Source organism: Fukomys damarensis, unplaced genomic scaffold (assembly GCF_012274545.1).
Source record: "Fukomys damarensis isolate Sample0158 unplaced genomic scaffold, DMR_v1.0_HiC HiC_scaffold_24, whole genome shotgun sequence".
Classification (NCBI taxonomy): domain Eukaryota; kingdom Metazoa; phylum Chordata; class Mammalia; order Rodentia; family Bathyergidae; genus Fukomys; species Fukomys damarensis.
This window is the reverse complement of record NW_022900936.1, coordinates 67,899,180-67,924,566: the sequence shown is the minus strand read 5'-3', so window position 1 is coordinate 67,924,566 and position 25,387 is coordinate 67,899,180. Positions and strand designations below refer to the sequence as shown.

Sequence of the window (25,387 nt, the reverse complement as noted above, 5' to 3'; positions counted from 1 at the left end):
TACTGAAAATCAATCTTTCATTGGTCCAGGTTGGTTTTCTTACATGGACTAGCAATCCTAGGATGCTAAGCAGTTACACTGGCCACTCCCTTCCCCAAAGTGGGGAGAGAGGAACAAAGCAGGCCTGTTTAGTTTCTATTCAACAAAGCGTACCTCCATTGGCTCATACAGGGCAATTCAATGACCTCACAATTCTGCTTAGTTTCTCCCTTTCAGTCCATGCTTTTGTTTCCAGAGGACATCCGCCTCTCCAAAGCATGAGTTCTTTGGAAGTTAGTACCCTCCCCTTTGTCAAAAAGATACAGTCTTGGGCTGGGGATTTAGCTCAGTGGTTTCACTGCCTGCCTTGCAAGCTCAAGGACCTGAGTTCGATCCCTGATACCAAAAAAACCCAAACCAAACCAAAACAAAAAAACCATATAGTCTTATCAGAACACAGCAGGGTGGTGTGGATTGTATCAGTGGATTACTGCTGAGAGGGCCAGGAAATACTTGTAATGGATGCAAGAAGGATGGTTCAGCAACATCCCCGTCTTCCCTAGTCTCACCCTGTGCTGCTATGCTGCTCCATGTATAAATAGGTGCTGAAAAATGATTTTATGCCCAGATCCTATACCTCTATAAAGAGGGACAGAGTGGACTGAGGGTACAGGATAACTCTGGAGTCTGACAGACCTGAATAATCCCAGCAGAACCACTGACAAGCTGGATGATGTGACCACACTGACAGCTTTCTGAGCCACAGTGTTGTCATCTACAAAGAAAGCCAACTCTATTTATCATCCAGAGTTAGTATCATGAAAATGTGCCCATTTGTTCTTTAGTATGAATTAAATCAGTATGTCTCTGCTGTTAAATGAAAGGAATTGATTCACATGAAAAGAGCACCAGGCACTGGTTAGAAGGCAGAGGAGGAGTACGGAGAAATGGAACTAAGATGGCCACAAGACGTGCTAGCCACAAGACAATACAGGTGCATAATACTCCAATAATACTCTGAGAGGCTGGGGCAGGAAGATGGCCAGTTTGAGCCTAGCCTGGGCAACTTAGTGATTTCATGAGACCCTGTCTCAAATAATTTTAAAAAGGAATAGAGATGTGGCAGTACAATGGCTCTGGTTCAGTACCATCACAAAACAAAATAACAACAAAATGATAGACGCTGCATAGGCTATAACCAAAGCTAACCTTACCTGTGAGGATAAAGGGGCTAAGCTAGGTCAGGGCTGTGGGTGGCTCTGGGGATATTCTCTCTGAATAAGGAGAACCTAAACCAAAGGACAGTCTAGAGGCAGAAGCAACAAAGTCATGTGATGGCTCTACTCCCCGTATCACAAGCCCCACTCTCAGCAGACAGGGTATTACAGACAGCTAAGTTAGGGAGAAATATTATAGGCAGTCAGACAGGCCTGGCCTTTGAGTCAGTGCAAGAGATAAAAACACATTATAACTGTAGCCAGTGGTGCATGAGTTGGAGGTCAGGCCTCAAGATAAAGACAAACTGACCAGACTTATATACTTCCCCAAGAGATGAGATAAAACGTAAGACCTGGTCTAATGAAGTGTAGATAGATTATCAGTCACTTCGGTAGGTGACCAAGACCCTCAGACCCATCACCTTCCTGAGAAGTTCTTTGTTCTTTCCATGTCCACTTGCTACATGACTTGCTTCCCCATTGGATAACCATTGCCTAAGCGGCTACACTTGTAACCTTATTGGTTGATCATAGCTTTAACCCATGTTGTACCCATGTGGTTCTGCTCTATAAACCTTCCCTGTAAGGTGGGATCCTTGGAAACATATTTGCGACCCCTCCTACCTCCGAGGAGCATTCTTATCAACAAATATCTTCTTACTCTTAACCTCCATTGTTCCTTAGAATCCATTCTTCAGTTTTGGGGAACATGAACTCCGCCTATCTGACATCTAGCAGTTGGGAGTTATAATATTTCTCCTATATCATTCTTGGAGGTTCAACATTATTACTATATCAAGGAGACTCATGGCCTATGTGTCTTCTCCCATCCTTTCTCCAGGGTACCCGACCACCCCAATATTTTGGGCCTGTGCTATATCTTGTTCATCAAAGGATATATTAGGGACTGTTTCCACATGTGTCAAAGGTTCTCAGTGGCTATAGGCCTTAAAATGTGGTAAAATATACACAACATGAAGCCATTTTTACTATTTGAAGTGTAAAGTCCAGTGGTAGTGAATATATTCATATTATTTGTGCAATCATTACCACTGTTTATCCTCAGAACTCATTTTGCAAAACTGAAACTTTGTATCTATAAAATATTTCCCCATTCCTCTCTTCAGTCCCTGACAACCACCATTCTATTCCATCTCTATGAATTTGGTTCTCTGAATTTAAGTGGTACTTAAATTTTGGTACTCTAGATTTAGATGCCTCTTTGTGACTGGCTTATTTCACTGAGCAGAATGTCCTCAAGGTTACTCCATATTCTAACATGTGTCAGAATTTCCTCCCTTTTTAAGGTTGAATGATGTTCCATTGTGTAGATGTACCGCATTTGTTTACCCATACATCCAAATGATGGACATTTGGGTTGCTCCATCTTTTTGGCTATTTTGAATAATACTGTTGCAAATATGGGTGTACCAATATCTGTTTAATTACCTAGTTTCACTTCTGTGGGGGCTATACCCCATGGGTATGCTGGATCTTACGGCAATTCTACTTTTAAGCTTTTGAGGAATTTTCATATTTTTTTCCAAAGTGGCTGCAATGTTTTGCATTCTCAACAGTACACAGGAGTTCCATATGAGGTTTTTTTGTTTTGTTTTGTCTTTTTATCCTACACATGGGGTCCAAACCATCCTCATTCCTTGGGTCCAAGTCACTGTAGACATAGCTTTCTGGCTCCCATCAGGCCTCTTTCTTTTTAGTGTGTTCTTGAAGATCCCCAAGAGATGAGGTAATGTTCTTACAGCTTTCTGTTATCATTTGGTTCTTGGTGGGCCCTTTCTTTCTGAACCCACACGACAAGTCTGTCTGGGGCTAGTTAGCTTTCCTGGTGGAGCCTGAGTTACTGCACAACATCCAGAATGGCATCCACACTGAGGGCTGACTGCACAGTGCAATCAAAGCCAGCCCTGGCGAAGCTATTATGTAGTAAAACATAGCTTTATCATCCTTACTACTTGAGCAGCACCCAGCCCTCTTGTCCCAATGACACAATTCTCCTTAACCTTAACAATTTTACTTTCTGCTACAAGTGATCACAGCTTCCAACATAACTGGACAGCACTATTTCAACTTGAAGTTGAAGATTTTCAGGGTCCTTTTGGAAAACTCACCGGTAAAAAAATATAACAGAGTTAGAATAAAATGTTTGAGGTAGAAACTCTTGAGAAGAAACTGTCATTCTATCAGACAAATGTCAGGGGCCTCTCACCCTGCACCTTTGCACAGATTAGAAAATAGTACTCGTTTTGGATCACACATGAAGCTCAGCTGAAAGACAGAACATGTGTAAATTACAGACTAAATATTGTGCAAGTGACTCTAAGGTGCATTCTCTGGGCAATCCCACCCTATGGTTGTGTGGCTAGCAATCAGATGCCATCTCTTCCTCCAGGTCCTGGAAGGTGCACAGCTTTGCAAGTAAGCTGGGTCATTTTCAGCTCCCACTCACCAGCAAAGACAGTCACAAGCAGTAGCCCTGGGTTGATGATTGCTCCAATAATGTTACCCTCCCATCTGCACTACCTTGTGTACAAAGTATTTTTATTTTTTTTTCATTGAGTTTATTGGTACTTTTTAGGTATAAAGTACAGTTACATTCATCATTGGGATCTTGTACCTTTACATGACAGATCTTGGTTTTTATTTTTTCCCCATACCCCTGCCCTCTCTACATCCCCTCCACCTTTCTCTATTTACAAAGACTGTTTCTATTTTTTCCTTTTCTCATAATTTTCTTTTCTCTTCTTTCCTTTCCCATACCCTTCCCACTTCCCCCTACTCCTTTAGCCACTTTCTTTCTATTTCACATTATCAATTATACAATTGCAAAGTGTTTTTAGCTCATGCTGGCAGGAAGGTCTTCTTTAAAGACCATGAACTTGGGGGTCTATTTGCCACTCACTTAATGATTCAAGAGAAGAGAAAGATCTCCTTGTACCAGGCCCAGTAACCATATGTTCCCCTCAAACACCAAAGCTATTGTCCTGGTCTTCTCCACCAGATGACATAGTACACACAGACACATACACACATTCATTCATTCATATCCGCCCCCTCACCTGAGCCACCTCTTCAAAGTCATCATGCCTCTTCTGCAGGGCCCGAGCTCGATGCAAGGATTTTCCAACCCCAGTGTGTTTGCTGAGAAAGGCTTCACCATGGTTTTCAATCCAGTCCAACACCTGGTCAAAGAAGGAAGACAGAAACAATGATCTTCAGAAGAAGGAGAGACATGTAACAACAGGTGCCAACTTCTATGGCCCTACCCAGTTCTCTATCCCTCTTTGAGAGCAGCAGTCCCCGTAGAAATGTTTTAAACCACTGTGAATGCAAGAGATTTCAGCATAGTTGTTGGCAATATAATAATCCTGCCCATAACTAAATTCAAATCACTTCTTTGCTTGCTAGAATATCCTCTCATTACTCTTTCATTTTTCTTAGCCTTAATTAGTCTTTTATCTATTTTTATGTTTTAGTCTAGAGATTAAACCTAGGGACTCACACATGCTAAATCATCACTTTAAACAAGTATACTGACTATTGGGCACAGTTTACCCCCACACACACTCCCTCTACCACAACCATGTAAAGTCAGAAAGACTGGCAGAAAGTGAGGAGGAGACAAGGTTGGTCAGTACTTTGGCCCTTAATCTATCATAAAAATGTTTGCAGCAAGAGTGGCCAGTCATGGAGCTCCTATCTCATCACGTGCCTGGGGCTCCATTCCTTCCTAACCTTGGAAGTAATGGCCACAGTAGTCAGTCTCAGGCTGGATATTCAAGACAGCTGATCCAAGGACAACAGTTTTCTCTGGCTTCGCCAGGGAGCCCAATCAACTAACCAATCAACTAAAAAAAGTTAAGGTCTTTGCATACTAAGGCTTTTTTTTTTTTTTTTTTTTGGTACCAGGAATGGAACATGGGATCTTGCACTTGCAAGGCAGGTGGCACCTCTGAGCTAAATCCCTGGCGCTACTAAAGCCTTTCATATACTAATTCTTTTAGGAAGTAGTGGAGACTCCATGTTCTTCCAGGCTTCAATCTAGCAATTTGGCTCAAAGATATTTTCTTTGATATAGAGAGAAGTTGGAGCAGAGGTGGCTAGGACAGTAGAGGGAAAAGAGAGGATATGCAGAAAAGGTGAGAAAATATGTTTTCCTAAGGGGTACTTGGGAGGGTGAATGGAACTCCCTTCCAAGAGGATGAAAGCCTTAAACATCTACTTTGTATTCTTGCAGATGGCTTCACAAAAATGTGCATATTACAGGGAGGCAGGGTGAAGTGAATTGTTTGGTCTCTGAAAGTTGGCATGAAGTAACTTGGGTGATTACAATTAAACCAGAATTCAGTATAGACACACCTGTTATGAACCTGCTGATATTCAACAGAGCTCATCCCGGTCCTGCTATATTAGCCATGAACCAAATATTTGATTAATGATATAATAGATTTTAGACTTTTTGGAAAGTGATTTAAATAAATTAGGTCTGTTTAAAAGGATACTTTAATTCATTCCTCTTCTTCTTACACAGATTGCCCATGGCAACCATATGCTGGCAAAATCATTCCAGGGACTGCAGGTACAGGAGTTCTAGCTCTACAGAATTCAGCCTTTGGCTTCATTTCCTCATGGAAATGGCTGCCTTGTGAAAATTATAAAAATCTTCAAAATCTTTAGTGTCAGAAGTCCACATGAAGATGGTGCTAGTTCAGAGAAAAATGTATGTATATAAAAATGAGGCTTGGGCTGGGGATTTACCTCAGTGGTTCTGGCCCTTTCTTGCAAGCACAAGGTTCGGAGTTCAATCCCAAATATATAAAAAGAAATTGAAGCTTAATAACATCCACTATAATGAATATGGAAGATGAGGTAATTATTGCCCATTAGAATGGAAAAGTTTTTTGGGGGCTTCCCAAATTATTGTTTAACTAAATATTGGGTATGGAGACTATAAACACTTCATATAACATATTCATGCAAAGATATTCTAAAGGCACAGCAATAAATGAAATTTGGTACTGCTAAGCTTCTACATTTTGCAAACACTGAAGAGCAGCATGGAAAGAAACTTTAAATATTCCTTTTGTAGAAAAACCTCCATTTCTCTAGAATCACTTAAGGCAAATTTTCAAATGGAGAGTATTTTTCAACTAGGATAATATTTTTACTGCCACAATTAGAATCCCCAAATTTGGTATCATAAAGGGAATGATAAACTTCAGGGTCAAAGATAAATATTTCTAGTCAAAAACTAAGTTAGCAAAGTTTTAGATTTTTTTTCAAGACCCAGTAACTATACCAATAGCTTCCCACTAAATTATACCTCAGCTCTCTTCTTTAGTTTTTATTTTGAGACAAGGTCTCTTTAAGTTGCCAAGTTGCTTGGGCTGGGCTTGAACTTGCAAACCTCCTGTCTTAACCCCCCAGAGCGCTGTTATTACAGTGGTGTGCCCCCATGCCCAGCAAAGGTTTAGAATTTTGATGCATATTTAAACTCATGTCAATCCCTTTTGAGAATGAATTGAAGTTTAAAGATAAAATTTTTGTATGAAAGAGTGATCGTGTAACCTTTCACAAATGCTTTGGAGGATTTTTGACAGATTTTTCAGATAATAATTTTTTTAAAAATTCATTTCGAGCAATTAAATGTGACCTGATTATCTTGAAATATTTCCACAAATTTAATTTTATTTCACTTTATTTCTAGCTTTAAGAAAACTGGTTATTCTAAAACATGTTAGCTGAAGAAGAATATTTTTCATCCACTAGTTCATGTACACATTTTTTTTTTTTTTTTGCACTCTTCCAGGGTGATTTTACAACTTTTAAAACCTTCAAGCAACTTGTTTCCTTTTAAATTATTTTTCTTTCTTTACAATATCAACATTCCCAGTTAGTGGCATTTAGCTTACTTGACTATGCCTTCATCACTTAAAACCCTATTTATCTCATTTTTGAGAGTCTTTTACTTGGTTTAAATATGACTTTGACTGTTCTGTGATGTTATACAGCCATCACTTGGTCCAACTTCTGCAAACAAAATCAAACCTGTGAGAAATATGCGTGCAGCCTGGCCAGGGAATCAGGGACTGCAAGCAAATCAATTTAACAAATAAAAAAAGCAAACCATTTAGGAAGGAACAAAATTACTTTAGTTATATGTAAAGACTAAAAACATACCTAAGGACAGATAATCATAATCTGTATATGCGGTTTTGTCTAAAATGCTGATTTCTGACTTTTTTGTCTGAGACAGTTCATTTAGAGACCTCAGTGCTTGAGTCACACATTTCAATCTCATGCTGACTTGACCCTGATTTTATGTCCTGTGACCCTGGGATGCAATCCATCTTCCTAGGTGGCTTTTGCCCAGGGCAGTGCTTCTGACCAGACACCAGCAGTACCTGATGATATATTATCCACTACAAATTAATGCACAATACTGGAATTCTAGATATCCACTTCTTTCTGGCAAGTCCAGTTAATGTGAACCAGGCTTCACAATCCGAACACTGGTAGCCAAACCCTGTATCCTACGTATGTATAAGTACCTATCAAGATATCTCTTGTAATCTTCCACCCTTTTTAATGTTTTTCGCCTACAAGACTATATTTAAAATACTCAATGACCAATTACAGTCAGGTTGGATAAGATACTAGCTGTTTATATCTACTGACTGCTTTGAATTGGTACTAAGCATTTCCAACACTGGTGCTTTCATGTGCTTGTTTTGAGAAGTCTCAGGCAGCAAAGAGGAATGTATGGAATATGAATAGCCAAATACTGAGATTTTAATTTCTTTGTCTTACTGTGCCCCACCACCAGGTACTGGAGCAATCCCTGGGGAGCTGAGCGGCACAGCCCTAACTCCAGGAACTCAGTTTCTGGGGGTAAGAGCACTAGTCACAAAGTCACACAACTTTTCATTAATTGCAAAGATTAAAAGTATCAACAGTCAGGCCGGGAGTGGTAGTACACACCTGCAATCCCAGCACTCAGGAGGCTAAGGCAGGAGGATCACTGTGAGTTCGAGACCAGCCTGAGCTACATAGTGATTTCCAGGTCAGTCTCAACTACATGGTGAGAGCCTGTCTCAAAAAAAAAGGAAAAGCATCAACAGTCAGATGAACCTAGCTGGAGGGGTCGGGAAGGCCTCTCTGAAGAAATGAGGTTTAGTGAAGTCAGTGGGAGAGTAGGAGTTAATGAAGTTAAACACTGTTTTTAAAAAGTGTCATTACAGAGTAAGTAGGAAGTGGGCCTGGAGAAGGCCGAGGTAAACTGTGGTGAGTCTTGGCATGCTTCCTCCCATCCTTTCTCTTCCTCTCCTTCCCCTCTCTTCCTTTCTTTCTTTTAATTGAGAGATTCCAGGCTGCCCTTAAACTTTCAGTGATCCTCCTGTCTCAGTCTCCTGACTGCTGGGATTACAAGGGTACTCTACCACACTCAGCCCATGCTCTCGTTTTTATAAATAACTGTTGTGTTCCTGAACCAAGCAGAAAGTAACCTTTGATATTATCCATCTGATTGTGACAAATTGTGCCTTTAGTTTCAAGTAATTTATATAAGCCTAAAAATTATAAATGGCTAACGCAGCTAGACCCTAATAATAAAAACCAAGACATTGACTCCATTTAAGAAACATAATCTTAGATTTAAATGGAATTAACATGTACATTCTTGAAAGTGCTTTCATGGCCATGTAACTTTTGAAAGACCCATTAGCTAGATATCCAAAGTTGATAAGATTCCCTGCAGACAGCTGCTCACTGTCTACCCCACCTCTAGGGAGTTCCTGCCTCACCCCTCAGCACCTGAAGGCTGCTTCTCCTCTCCTGAATTTTTTTCACACTGTTTTTCCTTCACTTGAACTGGCCATACGCTTTTGCTCCTGTACCCATTTCCCAGGCTGCCTTCCACTCATCCTTTGAGCCATACCCAAGATCACTGGCAATGGAAAATCTTTATCCTTTAATAACCCATCCAGGCTGGGGAAGTTAAAGTATGGCTCTTCTCAGACTCTACGGAAACCACACTTACGGCCCATTCGCCTGTGTCTTCCACCAGGTGATACAGCACAGCACTCAGTCTACATCGACTGGTTGCTTAAAACATGCTTAACTGAACGGAACTCAAACTGATTCCCCCCGCACACATCTTGGGTCAAGGACACTTGCTCCACAGCCCCCACTGTAAACTAGTTTAGTTACAGAGTATCCAAACTGTATTCGAAGTTCTTCCTTTGTACATTTTCACTCCCAACCCCTTTCCACCTCCAGCTCACTGCCCCAAGTGGCAGGTAGTTTCTGGGAGAATGAAGAGCATCCTGCTCTACCAGGAAGTATCCTTGCTTGAGGGATAGGCAGTGAACGCTGACACAGGCCTATGTGACTGAGGCTTCTTCACTTCTTGGGAGAAGTTGTGTCATTCCATTCTGGAGAGGCCTGATTTTGTCCTGTCATGGGAACAGCAGTGCAGGTCAGCCCACCCTCACCACTACAGCAATCAGACAGTTCCTTAACAATTATAAAGCTCTCCCTTTTTTTTTTCTTGCCCTGGCATTTCAAACAGAAACTAGTCCTTTTTGAGAACAGCTTTTCCAAGAGAGATGCTTACATCCTGAACCAGATTTGAGAGCTAATCTAATAGCAGCCATTATGTATAATTTCTTAATCATTCTCTTTCTTCCTCATCTAATTGTGTTTATTCCAACCAGCATACAATCAAGACACAGTGCTGTTCAGGGCAGAAGACAGTCCTTCCTAGCTGCCAAGGAGAAAGGAAAAGTCCTTTGGAAGAGAACTGTTGGTCAACTCTTGACAGTGGACATGAATAGGACTGAATTCATGGGAGAACATTCTGACCTTTAGGAATTTGTAGGTTTCATTCTACTGGCCTGGGCCTTCATTTTAGAACCCGCTGCATGACACATATACCCATTCAGCTCTCTACTTGGAAGCACTGGCTGTAGCTATATGCTGTGTATATATTTGTTTAGTTTAGATGTTGTTTTATTTCTACCCCTGAGTATAAGCTCCACGTGATCAGGGCTTTGCTTGGCTCACAGAGAGCATTTGCTGAATAAGTGAATGAGTGAATTCAACAAATCTGGGTTTGGAACTTCCTGTGTGATAAGGGGAAAATATCATAAAAGGAAATAGAGACATTTTGCAAACAAATGTGGAATTAGAATCCAACCCTTTGATTGCCTCACCTACCTTTCTTTGATAAATTATCTTATTCAAAATAGGGTATTAAGTTGGTATCATAAGATGATCCACGGTAAAATAAGCAAGGCATTTGATGTTTTAAGAATACTGAAGAACTCATTGCTCTCCTCTCCTGTCCCCCAGAACTTCAACTACCCACCTCTACCTGTTTGGAAAGTCATTATTCCAAGGCCAGTGAAGGAGCATTTATGTGAATCAGGCATCTGCAACACGTTTTGTGTTAAAGGCTCAGGAACGTAGTGTGTGAGAACACCCAGGAGAGTCTGGTAGATCATTATTTCTATTTGCCTGCACAGCATACCCTGCCTAGTTCCGCAGGGGAACAGCCAGTACCACCCAGATCCTTGGCAGCTGTGACTCTGGAGAATGAAGACACCACATGAAATGCCCAATTACCAGCAACTCATTGTCTGTCCTTTCTTTGGAATGAGTATAATCAAAATAAATGTCTTGCTATGTCAGGAGGAGCCACTGCTTTTCTGAGAGGACTGAGCTAAACCTCATTAGCAGGTGTATAGGTTCTCATTCCTCTGTGAGCTGAGGCACAATCCTTTCTCAATCCTTTCTCCAGTGCAGAGTAGGAGTCAGCACTGGGTCTAGGAGATCCCTGCAGTATCACCAACTAGTGTGAGTCCTTCCTTTAGTAATAATGGAAATTAAAACTAAAGTAGGCAAAATTTTAATGGTGAAGTAAAGGAAAATAAAGAAAGGACTCTGGCTTGAGTAGTAGCTGGAGGATGAACACTATGGTGAAGAGGATCAGACTGGCCCACTCATAAAAGCAGCAGGCCAGTGTTTAAGGACTAGCTGAGGTGGGCCAGGGTCTGGTTGATTATTACCTCAGTTCTGGTTTCCATAGCTCTCAAGGAGTGCTTAAAGTATGAAAGGCATTTTAGTTCCTATTAGATGATAGTTTCTGCTTGAGGCAGTCTCAGTCACATGAAGTTCCCGTGGAATCCAAGGTGACTCCGGGGTTAGGCAATGGAGGCTTCTGGGCATAGCTGAACATCCCTTTAATGTCTCATTTGTTATCCTGAGTCTTATAAGGGGATGAGGTGCAGAAGGTAAATTTAGGGTTAATAAACCTTGTTTGGCCACCTTTTCCTAAATGATGAACATATTTATCCCCAAAGTCTTAAGGTAATAAAGAACACAAAATGAGAGTCAAGCTTTCTTCCACTTTTAGTTACCTACTAGGCATCTGTAAAGAGTCATAGTTTTTAGCAACATCACTTCTAAGCTCTTAACAAGTTAAGATCCAGGATTTGTCCTTACAATGGTCTCTGACTATGTCAGAAGACCTGTCTCCATCCAACAAAGTTGAGATTCCTAGAACCTCCCTGAAAGAATCTCTTCAGCCCCGTCCTGTTTCTGGAGTCACCATACTTCTAATCACTAAGACTTGAAACTCTTGCCAGAGGTTCTGAATTTCAGGGTTAAAAATCTCTCTGGATTCTATTTATTTATTTATTTGTTTGTTTGTTTATTTATTTTTGGTACCGGGGATCAATCTCAGGTCCTTGTGCTTTCGAGTCAGGTGGTGGAACAACTGAGCTAAATCCCTGGCCCTCTCTGGATTCTTTTAAAAATATAGGTGCCTTTCACCTCCAGGTTCTGAATCAAAAAATGTGAAATAGGGTTAGATGATCTGTGTGTTTGACAAGTCCACTACTCTGCCTCGATATCCAGGACCAGGAGTTTAAGTACCACGATTTGGGGAATACATTTCATGCTTACACTTGATAGCTCCCTGTTTTCTATAAGAAAATAGAGAAGCATTTTGGTTATTTTTAAATAAACGCTGTCAGATCCATGCCTGCCTTATTACTCTTGTTCATGCTCTATGGCCATGCACCATGACTGTAGCTGCCAATCTCTTTATATTCCCTCCCAGCCCACACATCTACAACAGATTACCTCAAACTTCACTCTGATAGTTCCCAGTTAGTAATAATATATGAATCCTTTCTCCTCTAGCCTGGCATCCAAGGCACCAGAATTAGCATGTTGTGATCAAGGACATGTCAAGCATAGGGTTTATCAGAAAGAGGTGACCCTGCATGGTGACCGTCTTGTTGCTTGTTAACATAATAACCAAAAGGCACTGAGGATATTAAAGATTTAAAAATTAACTGCTAATCAAGAAATCTCAAAGGCTCGGTAACTCCTGAAAGAGACTTCCTGCCTCCCAGAGCCCACCAGCATCCAGCCTGCTCACAAAGGAAGGACCACTCTTCAGCTAAGACAGAGTCTGCATTCAGAAAAGCAAAGTCAATACTGAAGTAAGCACCAAGGGAGAAGGCTATGGTGGCAAAGAAACTGGGGAGGCAGGAGAGTAGGGCAGGAAAGAGGTTTGTGTAGGGGGTGGATGTAATATGGGAAGCTGGGAACCAAGAAGAAGAGGATACTAGGTGTACATGAAGTTCCTGGGCAGAAAGGGTCTCACAGTACCCTTGGGAGGCTCTAGCTCACCCCTTTATCCTGCAGAACCTGGGGACACATGGAGAGGAATGGAATCTACAGCAGCAAGCCTCTACTCATTCCCCTACCCTATGGAAGCTAGGGGCACAGAGAAGAGTAGAATCCAGAGCTCTCAGAATTAGCCTCCTCCTAGAATGAGAGGGATGGAGGGATCCCGCTAAGATCAAGGATCCCCAAAGGAAAGATGTCCTATCTTTACTCCAATCAAAAACAACCCTCATAAACAGGATCCTCCTTTTCTTCCCTCCCTCCCCCAACTCAGCTAAATCTCAACCTTGAACTCTTTCGGGGGTTTTACTCTACTCAAAGAATCATCTGTTATCTACTTGAAAATATATGAATGATTGATTTACCACCATTAAAAACTGAACTGAGGAATTTAGTACAGCTAAGAATTACCATGGACAAATGGATATTACTCAAAATCTATGCCACAAAGAACAGCACCAGCAAGGCTGGGTTAACACAATGGTGACTGAAAAATAAGTGAGAATGAGTAGTGACTGTTTTAGGGTAATTTTTGTTAGAGATAAATAGCTACAAGGGGCAATTTCAAAATGACAGGACCTAAGGAAATGAATGTTGGGATATGAGCATCACTCTCTTTGGGGCAAGGCAGTTTGAGGATCAATCTCAGGCTATCAGGCTATGACATCAGGCAGATCTCATCCTCTGGGACCAATGAATTTATCAGGGTCCTTTGATCACTGATACCTAGCCCTAAATTACAAACCCCTCAAGGTATCGCTCTTATTCCCATCATACAGCCTACTGCCTATAGCAGAACAGAGAGGTTAAGAGCATGGACTTAGATGGTAGGTGGACTTGGATTTGATTCTCTGATCTGTCACTACCTGTTGGACTTCTGAGCAAGTCACCTAATCTTTCTAAGCCTCTGTTTCCTGATCTGAAAGGTAAGGACCAAATTGTTGCCTGCTTTATGGTGCTGGAAGATTAAATAAGAAAAGACAAGTGAGAGAAATAGATACTCAATCATGTTTACTCATACAGATAAGGAACCCTGAGTTTTCAACAGCAGAGCTTCTGTAGAAACACTGAGTCTCAGGAATGGACTCTTGGAGTTGGAACCAACCCTCTTCGATGTTGAAATCCCTTTCTAAAGTACCCACAAGTAACCAGTGTGTTTCAAATTCTGAACGGTTCCCCATGTTGTCACTCTCTGATCTGAATGTGTACTGAAGATGCCCAGATCCTTTCCTTCTCAGACACTTGAATTCTTCCTTTTTATAGGAAGAGTTAGTATCTAGACCTATCATCATTCCAGTCATTTTTAAATTGCTAATAATTCCAAGAGCAAAACACAATGCTCATCTTTTATTATGCAAAGCTGTTAATGACACAGTACAATGACTATCCTGGTTTGGTATGATTAAGGAGCTGTAGTCACTATAGCTAGTAAAAGATTGACTATCTGGAGTTTTTAAAATTACTCTCAAATCCCTTTCAGAAAGGCAAGCAAGAATCAACATAATAAAAGCTATAACTTTTCATATAAAACTCCAGAAAAACTGATGGAAGAAGATGCAATTCATCTGCAGTACAGAAACTGTGGACTTTTTTTTCTCATTGAGTTTACTGGTACTTTTTAGGTATACAGTACAGTTACATTCATCGTTGGGATCTTATGCCTTTACATGACAGATCTTGGTTCTCATTTTTTCCCTATACTCCTGCCCTCCCTTCACCCCCTCCACCCTCCCCTATTTAAAAACTTATTTCAGTACAGAAACTGTGGACTTTTTTTTCTCATTGAGTTTACTGGTACTTTTTAGGTATACAGTACAGTTACATTCATCGTTGGGATCTTATGCCTTTACATGACAGATCTTGGTTCTCATTTTTTCCCTATACTCCTGCCCTCCCTTCACCCCCTCCACCCTCCCCTATTTACAAAAACTTATTTCCATTTTTACTTTTCTCATATTTTTTCTTGTCCCTTATTTCCTTTCTCCTACCCTTCCCACTTCCCCTACACCTTTAGCCCTTTTGTTTCTATTTCACATTGTCAATTATACAATTTGGGTCTTATTTACACTTTTAGTTTTTCACCCCAGAGAAACTATTTGGTATTTACACATGTGTCTTGTTTCTTTCACTTAAGAGTATGGCCTCGATGTGCATCCATTTTCCTATGAATGACTCTGGTTTCTCATTCTTTGTGGCTGAGTAGTACTCCACTTTATAGAAAAAGCACATCTCCTTTATCCAGTCTCTGTGGACTTCAGTATTAACTCCCATCAATTCAGAGTGTTGCCACTAAGTCTGACAAAACCTTCTGTTGCTGCCCTGTATCAGCTCACCTGACTGGACTGCTTAAAAATGAGGCATGATTTTTACAGGAAGGACACGTGTCACTGTCCCACTTATATGACCACAAACACTCCCAATTCCCTTCCAGATTTATCTTTCACCATGTCTAGGGTGGAAGAGGACATCCAGTCAGACTTCCTTTTCCCCGTTCCCTGCCTATAATACATATCTCTGCTTTCTGGCCTCCCCCAAGAATAACAACCCCATCTCCCAGGCCTGTGCTGCAGGATGAATGCAAATCTCACCCCCACCAGAAGTACTCTTCTGCTCAGACCTGGCCAGCTCAGCGTTGTTTTGCTTCTTGGCCCTGAGCGCAGACAGCAGCATGCCATCAGCAAGTCCTCGGGTGCATATGTCTACCCTCAAGGGCAGACACTTCCTAGCTCTAGACCTTGCACACTGTACATGTCCCCAAAACGCTTTAAAGATGTATTCTTGCAAGAAATGAAAGACAAAGAGGGAGGCAGAACCAGATGGCCTGCAAGGCATCAACTCTGAAAACAGTTGCTCTCACTAAGGAAAAATAGAGTGGACTTTCTATCTCCCAGAAAGAGCAAGTTTCTAGTTACTCCCTACTCTTCCCACCACAAGTCAAGTCTATCTGGGCTAAAACTGGCCTGTTTGAAACTCGCCAACACATCTGGGAAGCCAGAGGACATAGGGGAGAAGAATAACAAAGTGGAGATTGGCTGATGCTGTCATGGAGTGCTTTTTAAGCTACTGCTCAGGCTGTTCTTTCTAAGCTGGAAAAATAATCAGAATGAAATTATTCCACTAGCAACACTATGGCAGACATGCCCTACCCACACCTTTCTTCAGCTTAATGAACTCAAATTCCAGTTTTACATTGAAGATTTATTCCATCATCTCCCAGCACAGCAGGGGAGAGAGAGCTGCCCAAGTTACTTTACATCTCTGGGCCTCAATTTCCTCAGTGGTATAGCAGATTAGACTGTATACTCTCTGAGTCCTGGCATCTCTGAGGTTCTGTCACAGAATGAAATGTTATTAGTGAACTCACATGGTGGTTGCCACAAAACCAGGCCATGTGCCCCAAACAACATGAGCACTAGGGGGCGCCTGAAGGCTACACAAAGAGGATGTGACTACCAGTTGTCACTGAGGGTTTACTAAGGGTGGGCAGGCTCTATGCTCGCAAATCATTCCTATCTCATGAGACTCTTGCTATCCATTCTGTTTCAGAGGTGAAGAAACGAAAGCACCATGAGCTGCAGTGATTTGCCCATGGTCACACAGACAACATATGTCGGAATAGGACTCATGCCCAAGTTGACTCCAGAGCCTGTGCCTTTATCTGTGATTCTACATCACCCTGGCCACTGAGGTTTGCACACCAGCTTCCCACAGAGGACATGAAAATAAAAATAAAAATCTCTGGGTCCCAAATTTGCTGAGGTTTCTTGCATCCAGACTATGTTTACGGTTCAATCATTTTCTCTCTATCAAGACACTAATCCTGATTTGTCACACCTTTGCCTAAACATGTTCATTACTGGCCAACACGCTTTGATAGACTTGTCCTTTACAAAAGTTAATGGTTTATGCCATTCCAGCGAACCAGGCACCTTCTCTGTACCTAGTGCATCACTGGGCCCATGGCAGAATGGGCATGGACCTGCTGAATAACTGATAATCAGAGTGACACTTCATGAGCACTGAGGCCCTCATATCCTGTGTCCTCTGCCTAGGACATAAGCACTTGGCACCTCAAGACTTTCACATCAATTAAGGCAGACTCCAGCTATTCACCAGCAAAGAAACTAATGGGCAGGTTGTGAGGGGAGGATAAATGGTATTCACTTCACAGAAGTAGAAACTGTGAATTTCAACTAAGTTCAGTAAACACAAAGAGAGTCTCAGCTTCATGCAGAGATAGCTAAGGGCTTTAAGAATCACTGAGAGGGAGAAGCCTAGGTTTCTACTCTCCAGGTGTGTGCTTGCTGTACAATGCGATGGTGTACAGTAGTACAGAGTTCAATCAGAACCCAGCATGCCCAGAAACAAGAGGAAAAGCTATGGAGGTGTGGAAGTTTGGTTTTTTAAAAAATGCTTTACATTGGATATTTGTGTCAAAAGTGTATAAGACAGGGGCCAGAGATTTTAACTCAGTGGTTCCGCTGCCTGTCTTGCAAGCTCAAGGTCCTGATTTGATCCCCAGTACCAAAAAAAAAAAAGTGTGTAAGATTTACTTTGTCAGACCTATGAATGAACTGACTTATGAATATTGATGCAGAATGGAACTTGTTAAAATGAGAGTGTTATCAAAATTACACACACACACACACTTCTACACCTGTGGAGTATGGAACAGGGAAACTGCTTGTCTAAATCTGACCCTGAAAATTATGACAGACTCCTGCATGGCTGGGAGTCAGGAGCAAAGACCAAGCCTCTCAAGCATGTGATGCACAGTTCAGATACCTGTTGGTACTCAGGGTTGTTTGGGTGTCACCATCAACTTTAGGTCTTTATTTTCCCACTATTTTCCTTGCACATGTCCTACTGTCAGATACATGATGGGTGAGCAAGGAAGCCAGAGGGGTGAGTGAATTTGTGTCCCCAGAAGACATATTCACAGATCCTGAAAAGGACATGGGAATCAAAACACCCTGGGGATTCCATGCTCACAGAATAGCCAAGCGCCTAGCACACCATACCCAGCTCCTAACCTTCTGCCTGCATTGCCAACCATGTGAGGAACTGAAAGGCTCTTGCTTTTAAAAGCGTGATACAGAGTAGCCACACATGTAGTTTAACTCATTTTCTCTTCATTTTTGTGTAGATATCATGGTGGCCTCAGGAAAGTCTCACAGCAGCAGGTTCTGAGACCCTGAGTGTGATGTGCTGCCCTATCTACCCTATTCTTGGGGGAGGCTTTGTTTTGCTTTGTTTTTTTCAGTCCTAGGGATGAAACCCAGTGCTTTTGCACTAGGCTATATCCTTATCCATTTTTTTTTCTTTTGAGACAGGGCCTAAGCTGCTAAAGTGCCCACAATGAACTCAACACCAATCCTCCTGGCTAAGCCTCTTAAAGTGCTGGGATCACAGGCATGCACCACCACACCCAGCACTGAGGAGGACTTTCACCTGCTTTCCTTGTGTTCTTTTTGGGGCTCTCCAGAGTTCAGCCTAGTGCCACAGCCTTAACAATGGCAGGAGGGTACAGAGGAGCCAATGGGACTATGACATCCTCAACCCATGGCCAGATCATCTTCAGGAGTCACTGAGAGTTCACAGAAATAACCACAACCTCTCCTGTGTACAGGCAAGACTGACATCTTCACTTCTCAATCACAGACAGCCTCACTGCACTGTGCCGGGGATGATATATTTATCTGGATGGCTGCAGGTGGCAGGAGCAGGCAACTGACTTATTTGCTTCTCCATTCTCACAGGCCCCATGAGGGTTTCAGATCTGCCACATCAGCACTGCCCTCTCTCTAGGCTGAGGTGTCTTGCTGACAACTCCACTGCAGCCCCAGCCCATCAGGAAGGGCTACTGCAATGGAGTCAGGGAAGCCTTCGAGGAGGGGCATACGTGCAGTCTCTTCTACTCCTGGGGGACTGACTAGACACTCTAGGGACAGATGTCACAGGTGTCACAGGTGTCCTGCCTGTCTACCTCAAACTCAGCACTACTCCCCCACCCCCAGCACTGTGAAGACATGCACCATGGCTCTTAATCCCCATGTCTTCTTTGATATATTCTTGGATTACACCTGGTCAATATCACAGAAGAATGGAAGGAGAGTGAATCATTACTTCATATGTATAATTCTGTAGTTACGTAGTAGCCATAGAAAAGCCTGAAAACAGGTGTTTGAGCCAGAGTGCCACATTCTGCCTCCCACAGTGAACCCACAGGGAGATGACTCTGGCCCCAATTAATCCCAGGCCCAGGGCCTATCAAGCTTCCCCCATCTTAGTCCTCTGGGTAAAGCTGCCAGATTCCCAAGGTGAGAGAAACATTACACAGGGGAGAAGAATGGGTTTTTCCTCTCAAAGGGAATTTGTGGCAACACTGCCCTTTTATGGTTAGAAACATCACCATTTCTTTATTATATGCAGTAAAAGAAAGCCATGATTGGTGTAACAAAGCAGAAAGATAAATAAAGCCAAAAGTAACCCCTAATTGTGGAATGCATAATGAATGATAGCCATGCATTTTTTGTTTTTGTTTTTGAGACAGGGTCTCACTATGTAGTTGAGACTGACCTGGAACTCATTATGTAGCCCAGGCTGGTCTCGAACTCACAGTGATCCTCCTGCCTCAGCCTCCTGAGTGCTGGGATTACAGGCATGCGCCACCACGCCCAGCCTGATAGCCATGTTTTAAATCAGTTTCATAGGTCCAATTTTGCCAATGAATCTTCCAAAAATCTCTAACCCCACCCCCCTTCTCTTTAGCCACCCCACTGCTGATCAAAAAGCGAGTTTTCTTTATGTGGGAGTCCAACTTTGGCAGTGCTCAGATAACCCTTGAACCCCCAAGTTGTTTAGCAATCTCATTGCCTACACAAGGATCAAGCTCACCAAAAGAGAAGTGTTATATGATTGAAAGAATTGCTGAGACTCAGCCTCCCTTTCCAACACCACACAGTGAGAAGGCCCAGCTTTAAAAAGCTGCTTGAGCAAGAAGCATTCAATTGAGAGTGTGTTCTGTTTTTGCAGGGTGCAAGGGAGTAGTTGGGGGCTGAATTGTCATCATCCCTTTATCGATCTGGGTCTCCCCATGTCCGATTACCAGGTCAGCCTCTCCAGTTCAGTCTGTTTCCTGAGACAAATGAGGGGAACAGAGTCTCTTACCTGCTGCACATCCTGCTGGAAGACACAGAGCTGCAGCCGCTGGTGGAGCCGCACCTTGCGGTGTTGCCAGATGCTCTCAAGCCGCCGCTGGTGGTGCAGCACCTCATGCACCACGTCCAGCACCTGGTGCACTGCCTTGGAGTAGTTGGCTGTGGCTGTGAGGGACTCAGAGTTCCCAGGACTCAAGGGACGCTGTAACACATCTAGCAGTGCTTTGCCATCCTGGCTGACCTGCAGGAAGGAAAGGAATTCAAAGGGAGGCAGGGCACACAGAGAAGTAAAAAGAGTCTTCCCAAGGGATTTCTGATTAGGCCTGAGAAGCTTAGTCTTCCCCAGGCTCATCACAACCAAGCCATGTGCTAGCCAGCCACAGCTACTGTGGTGCCCAGCCTGAGGCCCAGGGGAGCGCAGAGCATCTGAAGCCCTGGAAAACAGGAGCTGCCAGAGGGCTGGCCAGTTGTCTGTAAGACTCTTGCTCCCCACACGACTGTTAGTGGCATGAGAGCAGGGACTCTGCCTTGCTCATGGCCCTCTGCCCATTGTCTACAACAGTGCCTCACACATAGGCTTTCAGTAGGTATTTTGAATGGCTTGCTGATTACAGCAGGCAAAAGAACTTCATTTCAGAAATGAAGTCAAGCAGAAGTTACCACTATAAACCTTTCCTGTTCTTTCTTCCTCAGTTTCTTCTACTTGGCCTCAAACTTCTAGACATGTGATCAGATGCACCAGGCCTCAATTTACTTGTGTGTACAACAGAAATGACAATGGCACACACTTCACAGAGTTGTGATGAGTATTGCGTCAACACATGCAGAGTGTTTAAAATAGGGCCCAGCACACAGTAATAGTATCTTTATCATCTTCATTGTCTTTCCTAGTTCTTATTTCCTTGTCACTTTTTTCTTTTATGTGTTTTTTTAACCTCTCCCCATCCTCTATATAACTCCTCTGTCTCTCCTGAACAGCATCTTTTCAGCACAAGAAGAGTAATGTAAGACTCTCAGACCATTCATGCCCTGGGCTCCCCAGCACTGACCCTTAGAGCTGACAGCAGAGGAGGTAGAATCCCTGTCACTCCTCTCACAGAATCCCAGCACAATCATGGCTAACAATAACTCTGGGAAGTGGCATCCTAGGATCAACACTGCTTGGCAGGGTACCTTGTAGAACATGTGTTTTTCCCATTCTAATACAGTGGTCAGTGGGGAACTTCATTTGAAGAACTCAAACTTTATTTGGTTAATATCAAAATCGAAGCTCATTTGGTGTTGAAAAAGTCTTCTTTTCCTAATCAGTAAGATCAGAAAAGAAGTTTGCTTTTATATCTACCCCTACCACGATGAACAGGGGACTTCTCATCTGCCCCTCATCCCTCTTTCAGGTTTAGATGGGGGTCCAGGAACAGTGGCAGCATGAATCCTGTTCATGGATCCACAGAAATGATCTCAGGATGCAGTGGTTGAAACGAGTGCTATGGTAGAGTGCAGCTGAGGTGGGGGAGGAAACCATCACCACCCACCCAATCCTGCCATCCTCATCTCTCATAATTTATTGCTAGGTGAAGTAACTTATAAATAGTGTAGAGGTAATGTCCTCCACAGATGTGAATCAGATGCCCTATGGCTAAACCTAGGACAATTCTCTTCAGAAAATACTATGTCTGGGGCAGAGGGGTTACACACAGGTCCAGGTCCAGGAAATCCAAGTCAACATGAGTTCCAGTCCTCTGTCTCAGTCTCCATGTCTGCAGGAAGCTTGGATTGCCCCTGACCTTTGAACTGGGCAGAGGCCTGAAGGTCCATGTTGGTGGAGCCTGAGAATAAGTTGGGAGAACTGTAGTGCAAGTATAATTGCCCACATACTTCAAAAGTGTGAACTATGTAAGCAGTATATTAATTACATTTGTACTCTCTACTTTTGTATTTCCCAAGTAGTAAGTTTAGAGATTCTTGACCCACAGGCAGAGGCACAGTTTTGTCATAAGAGAGAAAGCCTTGGACCTGTTTCATCAGATCTGCAGAGATCTGATTTGGCTCACAGAGCTCCTCCTCCATACCTTCCACAGTGACAAGATCTGTTACCATGTTTAGTACATATTACTGTCAGGCTGGGACAAGTGCATTACATACATTGCAGATGTTAGCACCTTTCATTTCACAGAACCCAGGTTTATATGCATAAAGTAACCTGAGGTGACACAGCTAAGAATCAGGGGAGCCAAGATTCAAACTCAGTTTTGACTGTGGCAAAAATCCTTACTCTTACTCATTAGGCTTCACCTTTCACTTCTACATGCAGCAAACTCACCTGGGACAATAGCCATTTAAACATAGGTTCTAGGCCCCACTTCTTGATATTCTGTCTCAGAATGGGGTGGAACCTGGAAATCTGCATCTTCAGCCAGCACCTCAGGTCCATCTGACATAGGCAGAAGAGCCAGACATGCATCCATTTCCCCCTCCCTACTTAGCGTCCTAAGCCATGGATCTCTTTCTGTCCACCTTTCCCCTGGAATCCATGCCAGGAATGCATATGGACCTTTCCTTTTGGTGTAAAAGGAATGTCAAGGAGTTTCTTTCCTTTTCTTTGCAGTGTTTCCCTTTGCCTTTCACTCTTCAATGGAAAGGCCTTTTCACTGTTCTTCACATCCATGACCTCTTTTCACTCCTGCACCCTTATCTCCTCCCCCATGTGCTTCCCTATGGATCATCCAGTGAGAAAGTTAGTGGGATTTGATGAGCTTTGACGAGCTGCTCAGAAAGGAGGTAGCAGGGCTGGTGTGCACACACTCCTTCACCAACCTGAAAGCAAACATGGAGGAAGAGGCCTTGCTTCTTGCCCTCTCCGCCCCCCATGGATAAACCTAGTCTTCACACACAGGGTAGTAGGTGGAGGGTGGCGGGGAGAAGGAGACAAAGAATGTATATACCACCATGGTGCCCACTAAGGGCCCCAACTATATCTGCTCCTAGCCAGAGACCCACAGTTCACAGATCAAAGTTCATAAAGATGTTCATTAAGAGTTAGGGGAAAAACTTCTTCTCTTCTTAGTTACATCAAGTCTATTTTATTGTGCACAGGGTAATGCTTTTTCACATGCATGCCCAGGACCCCAGCTGCCTCTCTCAGTTCTCACCTCTGTGTAGGCCTGGGTCACCTGCTCGTATAAGGTCTGATGGTGGTGGATCGCCAGTTCCAGGTCTTGCATCTCAGATGGCAGGCCACCTTCACTGCACATCTTGCACCAGGCATCCACTCCAGACAGGAACTGGAAGGAGAGGCCAGGTGGGTGAGTATGGGACCACCAGGGTGGAGAATGGGTGAGTTTCATGAAAAGGGTCAGACATCAGACACACTGGGTATAAGTATAGGACTTCTACTGGTGTTCACAGAGCATGCAGAAACCAGAACTTTTGGAGCGCGGCGCAGTTTCAACTGTTAAACACCAAGAAGTTGTAGTGGTTAGTGATTCCAGAGCTTCTATTATGAACACTTAAGATTACAGATGTGCATCTCTCCTAATAAGTCTAGATAGTTTCATTTATACCTGGATTTAGATGATTTAGGGATAACATTTCCTATGCATGAAAAAGCAACCTCTTCTTAAAGACTCTTCTTATTCTTCTTTCATCTTTATCTAGATGTTATCCCTACTTTTAAAATACAGTATTTGCTTAGAAAACTAAGCATTAAACTCTCTACAGAAAGCTGAAATAAAATAGTTACCAAAACTGAAACAAAAAGCCAGAACTTTTCCCTTTAGTTCTATAAATACTAACTTCTAGTACAACACTTGCTGTCTAGGAAGTGTAGCTTCCACAGGGAGGGCTGTTATAAATCTGTTGGACACAGTGAGCTATCTGGATGCTCAAAAGTTTCTCACATAGCAAGACAGCACAGGTGTGGAAACTGCATCCTACAGCTCTTGGACACATGAGAGCTTTTCACTCTGTGCATATTCACGGCATAGAGAGGGGCTACAAACTATTCTGTGCGCCTGTGTGTGTCACCTGTGCGTTACTATGTGTCAAGAGAAGCAAAGAGCACCTCCTGCCTGACCACCAGAAGCCACAGGACCTCGCAGTGACTATTCCCACAGAGGGTGTGTGGTGATTAAGGTTCAATAGAATTAGTGCTTGGATCAACCCTGGAGAATGGCAGCTGGGTCACCACTGAGGACAGACTGCTGTACCTATACTATGGCTCCTGGGATGTGATCTATAGATGCAGATCTTAACAAACACCAAATTATTTCAAAATTAAAATTAACAACTGTAGAAGACTATTGGTCTCAATGCACAAAGAGTGGGCTATTTGAAATCACTCAGATTTATTGGATGGAAAAATGCATCTTTAAAGTACAAATAATTCTTCACCCAACAGTCTGGAATGGTTTTGTCTGTGATTCTTCTCACCTGGGTGCACAGCTCCATTTAAATTAATTGCCTAAATACCTTTTTATCTCATTGCCCAGAACAGCCCATAGGAGGACAATAAAGAGCTGCCTAAATAAATGCATGGAAAAAAAATACAATTCAATCAGTTTTTTTCCCTCGCTAGCTAAAAAGAAGCATGGTTTATGAGTTTCCCTGACCAGAGGACTGGTCAGACCTGGGAAAATAACATTTAAAAAAATATGAATAAAATTGCATCTGACCCTACCCACTCTAGGTGAGGAAACATCAAATAAAAGTTAACTCCCGCAGTTGCTCTCAGTTCTGGTGTTATGTTCTCTTCTGCAACTACTTGACTTCTGTCTTGGGTCACTGTCAGCTTTCAGCCCCTGGTCTGCTGGCGTTATGGTTGATTTTCTGTTTTGTGCATCCTCTGATGCATTAGGCCATGGCTCTGCAGTTCTGGAAGAGTTCCAGTTGCCAACTGGTATCAGACTGCACATATTTGCTGACATCTCAAAAGAGTCTCTGCTAAGTTATTGCTTCACCAGTTACTACTTTACAGAGGGACCTGCAAGCAACTTGACATTCTTGTATAAACTGGAGAGGAGATGCTCTTCCAGTGGGCTCTTGGGGTTTCTCTGCAATACTCTCACAGGAATCCTATAGTGGAGTGTACAATGAGAATGGTCAGCTCTAGGAGAGAATGCCAGAGGCAGAGGGAAGCACTGAGTCTTCCTTCCCAATCTGGATAAACATTGAATAAAGTGTGCAAGTGACAGAGTCGGAGAGAGAACAGGAGATATCCTGTCCAATATCCACATGTTCCTAAGAATGAACCAGTCACTACTTAAAAAAAAAAAAAAAAAAAAAGAAGAGAAATACCAATTTCCCTCTCAGCGTATGACA

At 42.7% G+C, this 25,387-nt stretch overlaps 1 protein-coding gene across 17 annotated transcripts in view; it reads right to left on the bottom strand.

Annotated features, from left to right (window-relative positions):
- Window positions 1-25,387, bottom strand: part of Kalrn (kalirin RhoGEF kinase) — a 584,665-nt gene that overhangs the window by 339,299 nt on the left and 219,979 nt on the right. For all 17 annotated transcript variants that reach the window (XM_010618178.2, XM_010618187.2, XM_010618192.2 and 14 more), the window contains exons 8-10: window positions 23,221-23,352; window positions 20,082-20,312; window positions 4,274-4,396 (exon numbers count right to left, since the gene is read on the bottom strand). In XM_010618178.2, coding sequence (XP_010616480.1) covers window positions 4,274-4,396; window positions 20,082-20,312; window positions 23,221-23,352 — 486 coding nt within the window. The remainder of the gene's footprint in view (window positions 1-4,273; window positions 4,397-20,081; window positions 20,313-23,220; window positions 23,353-25,387) is intronic.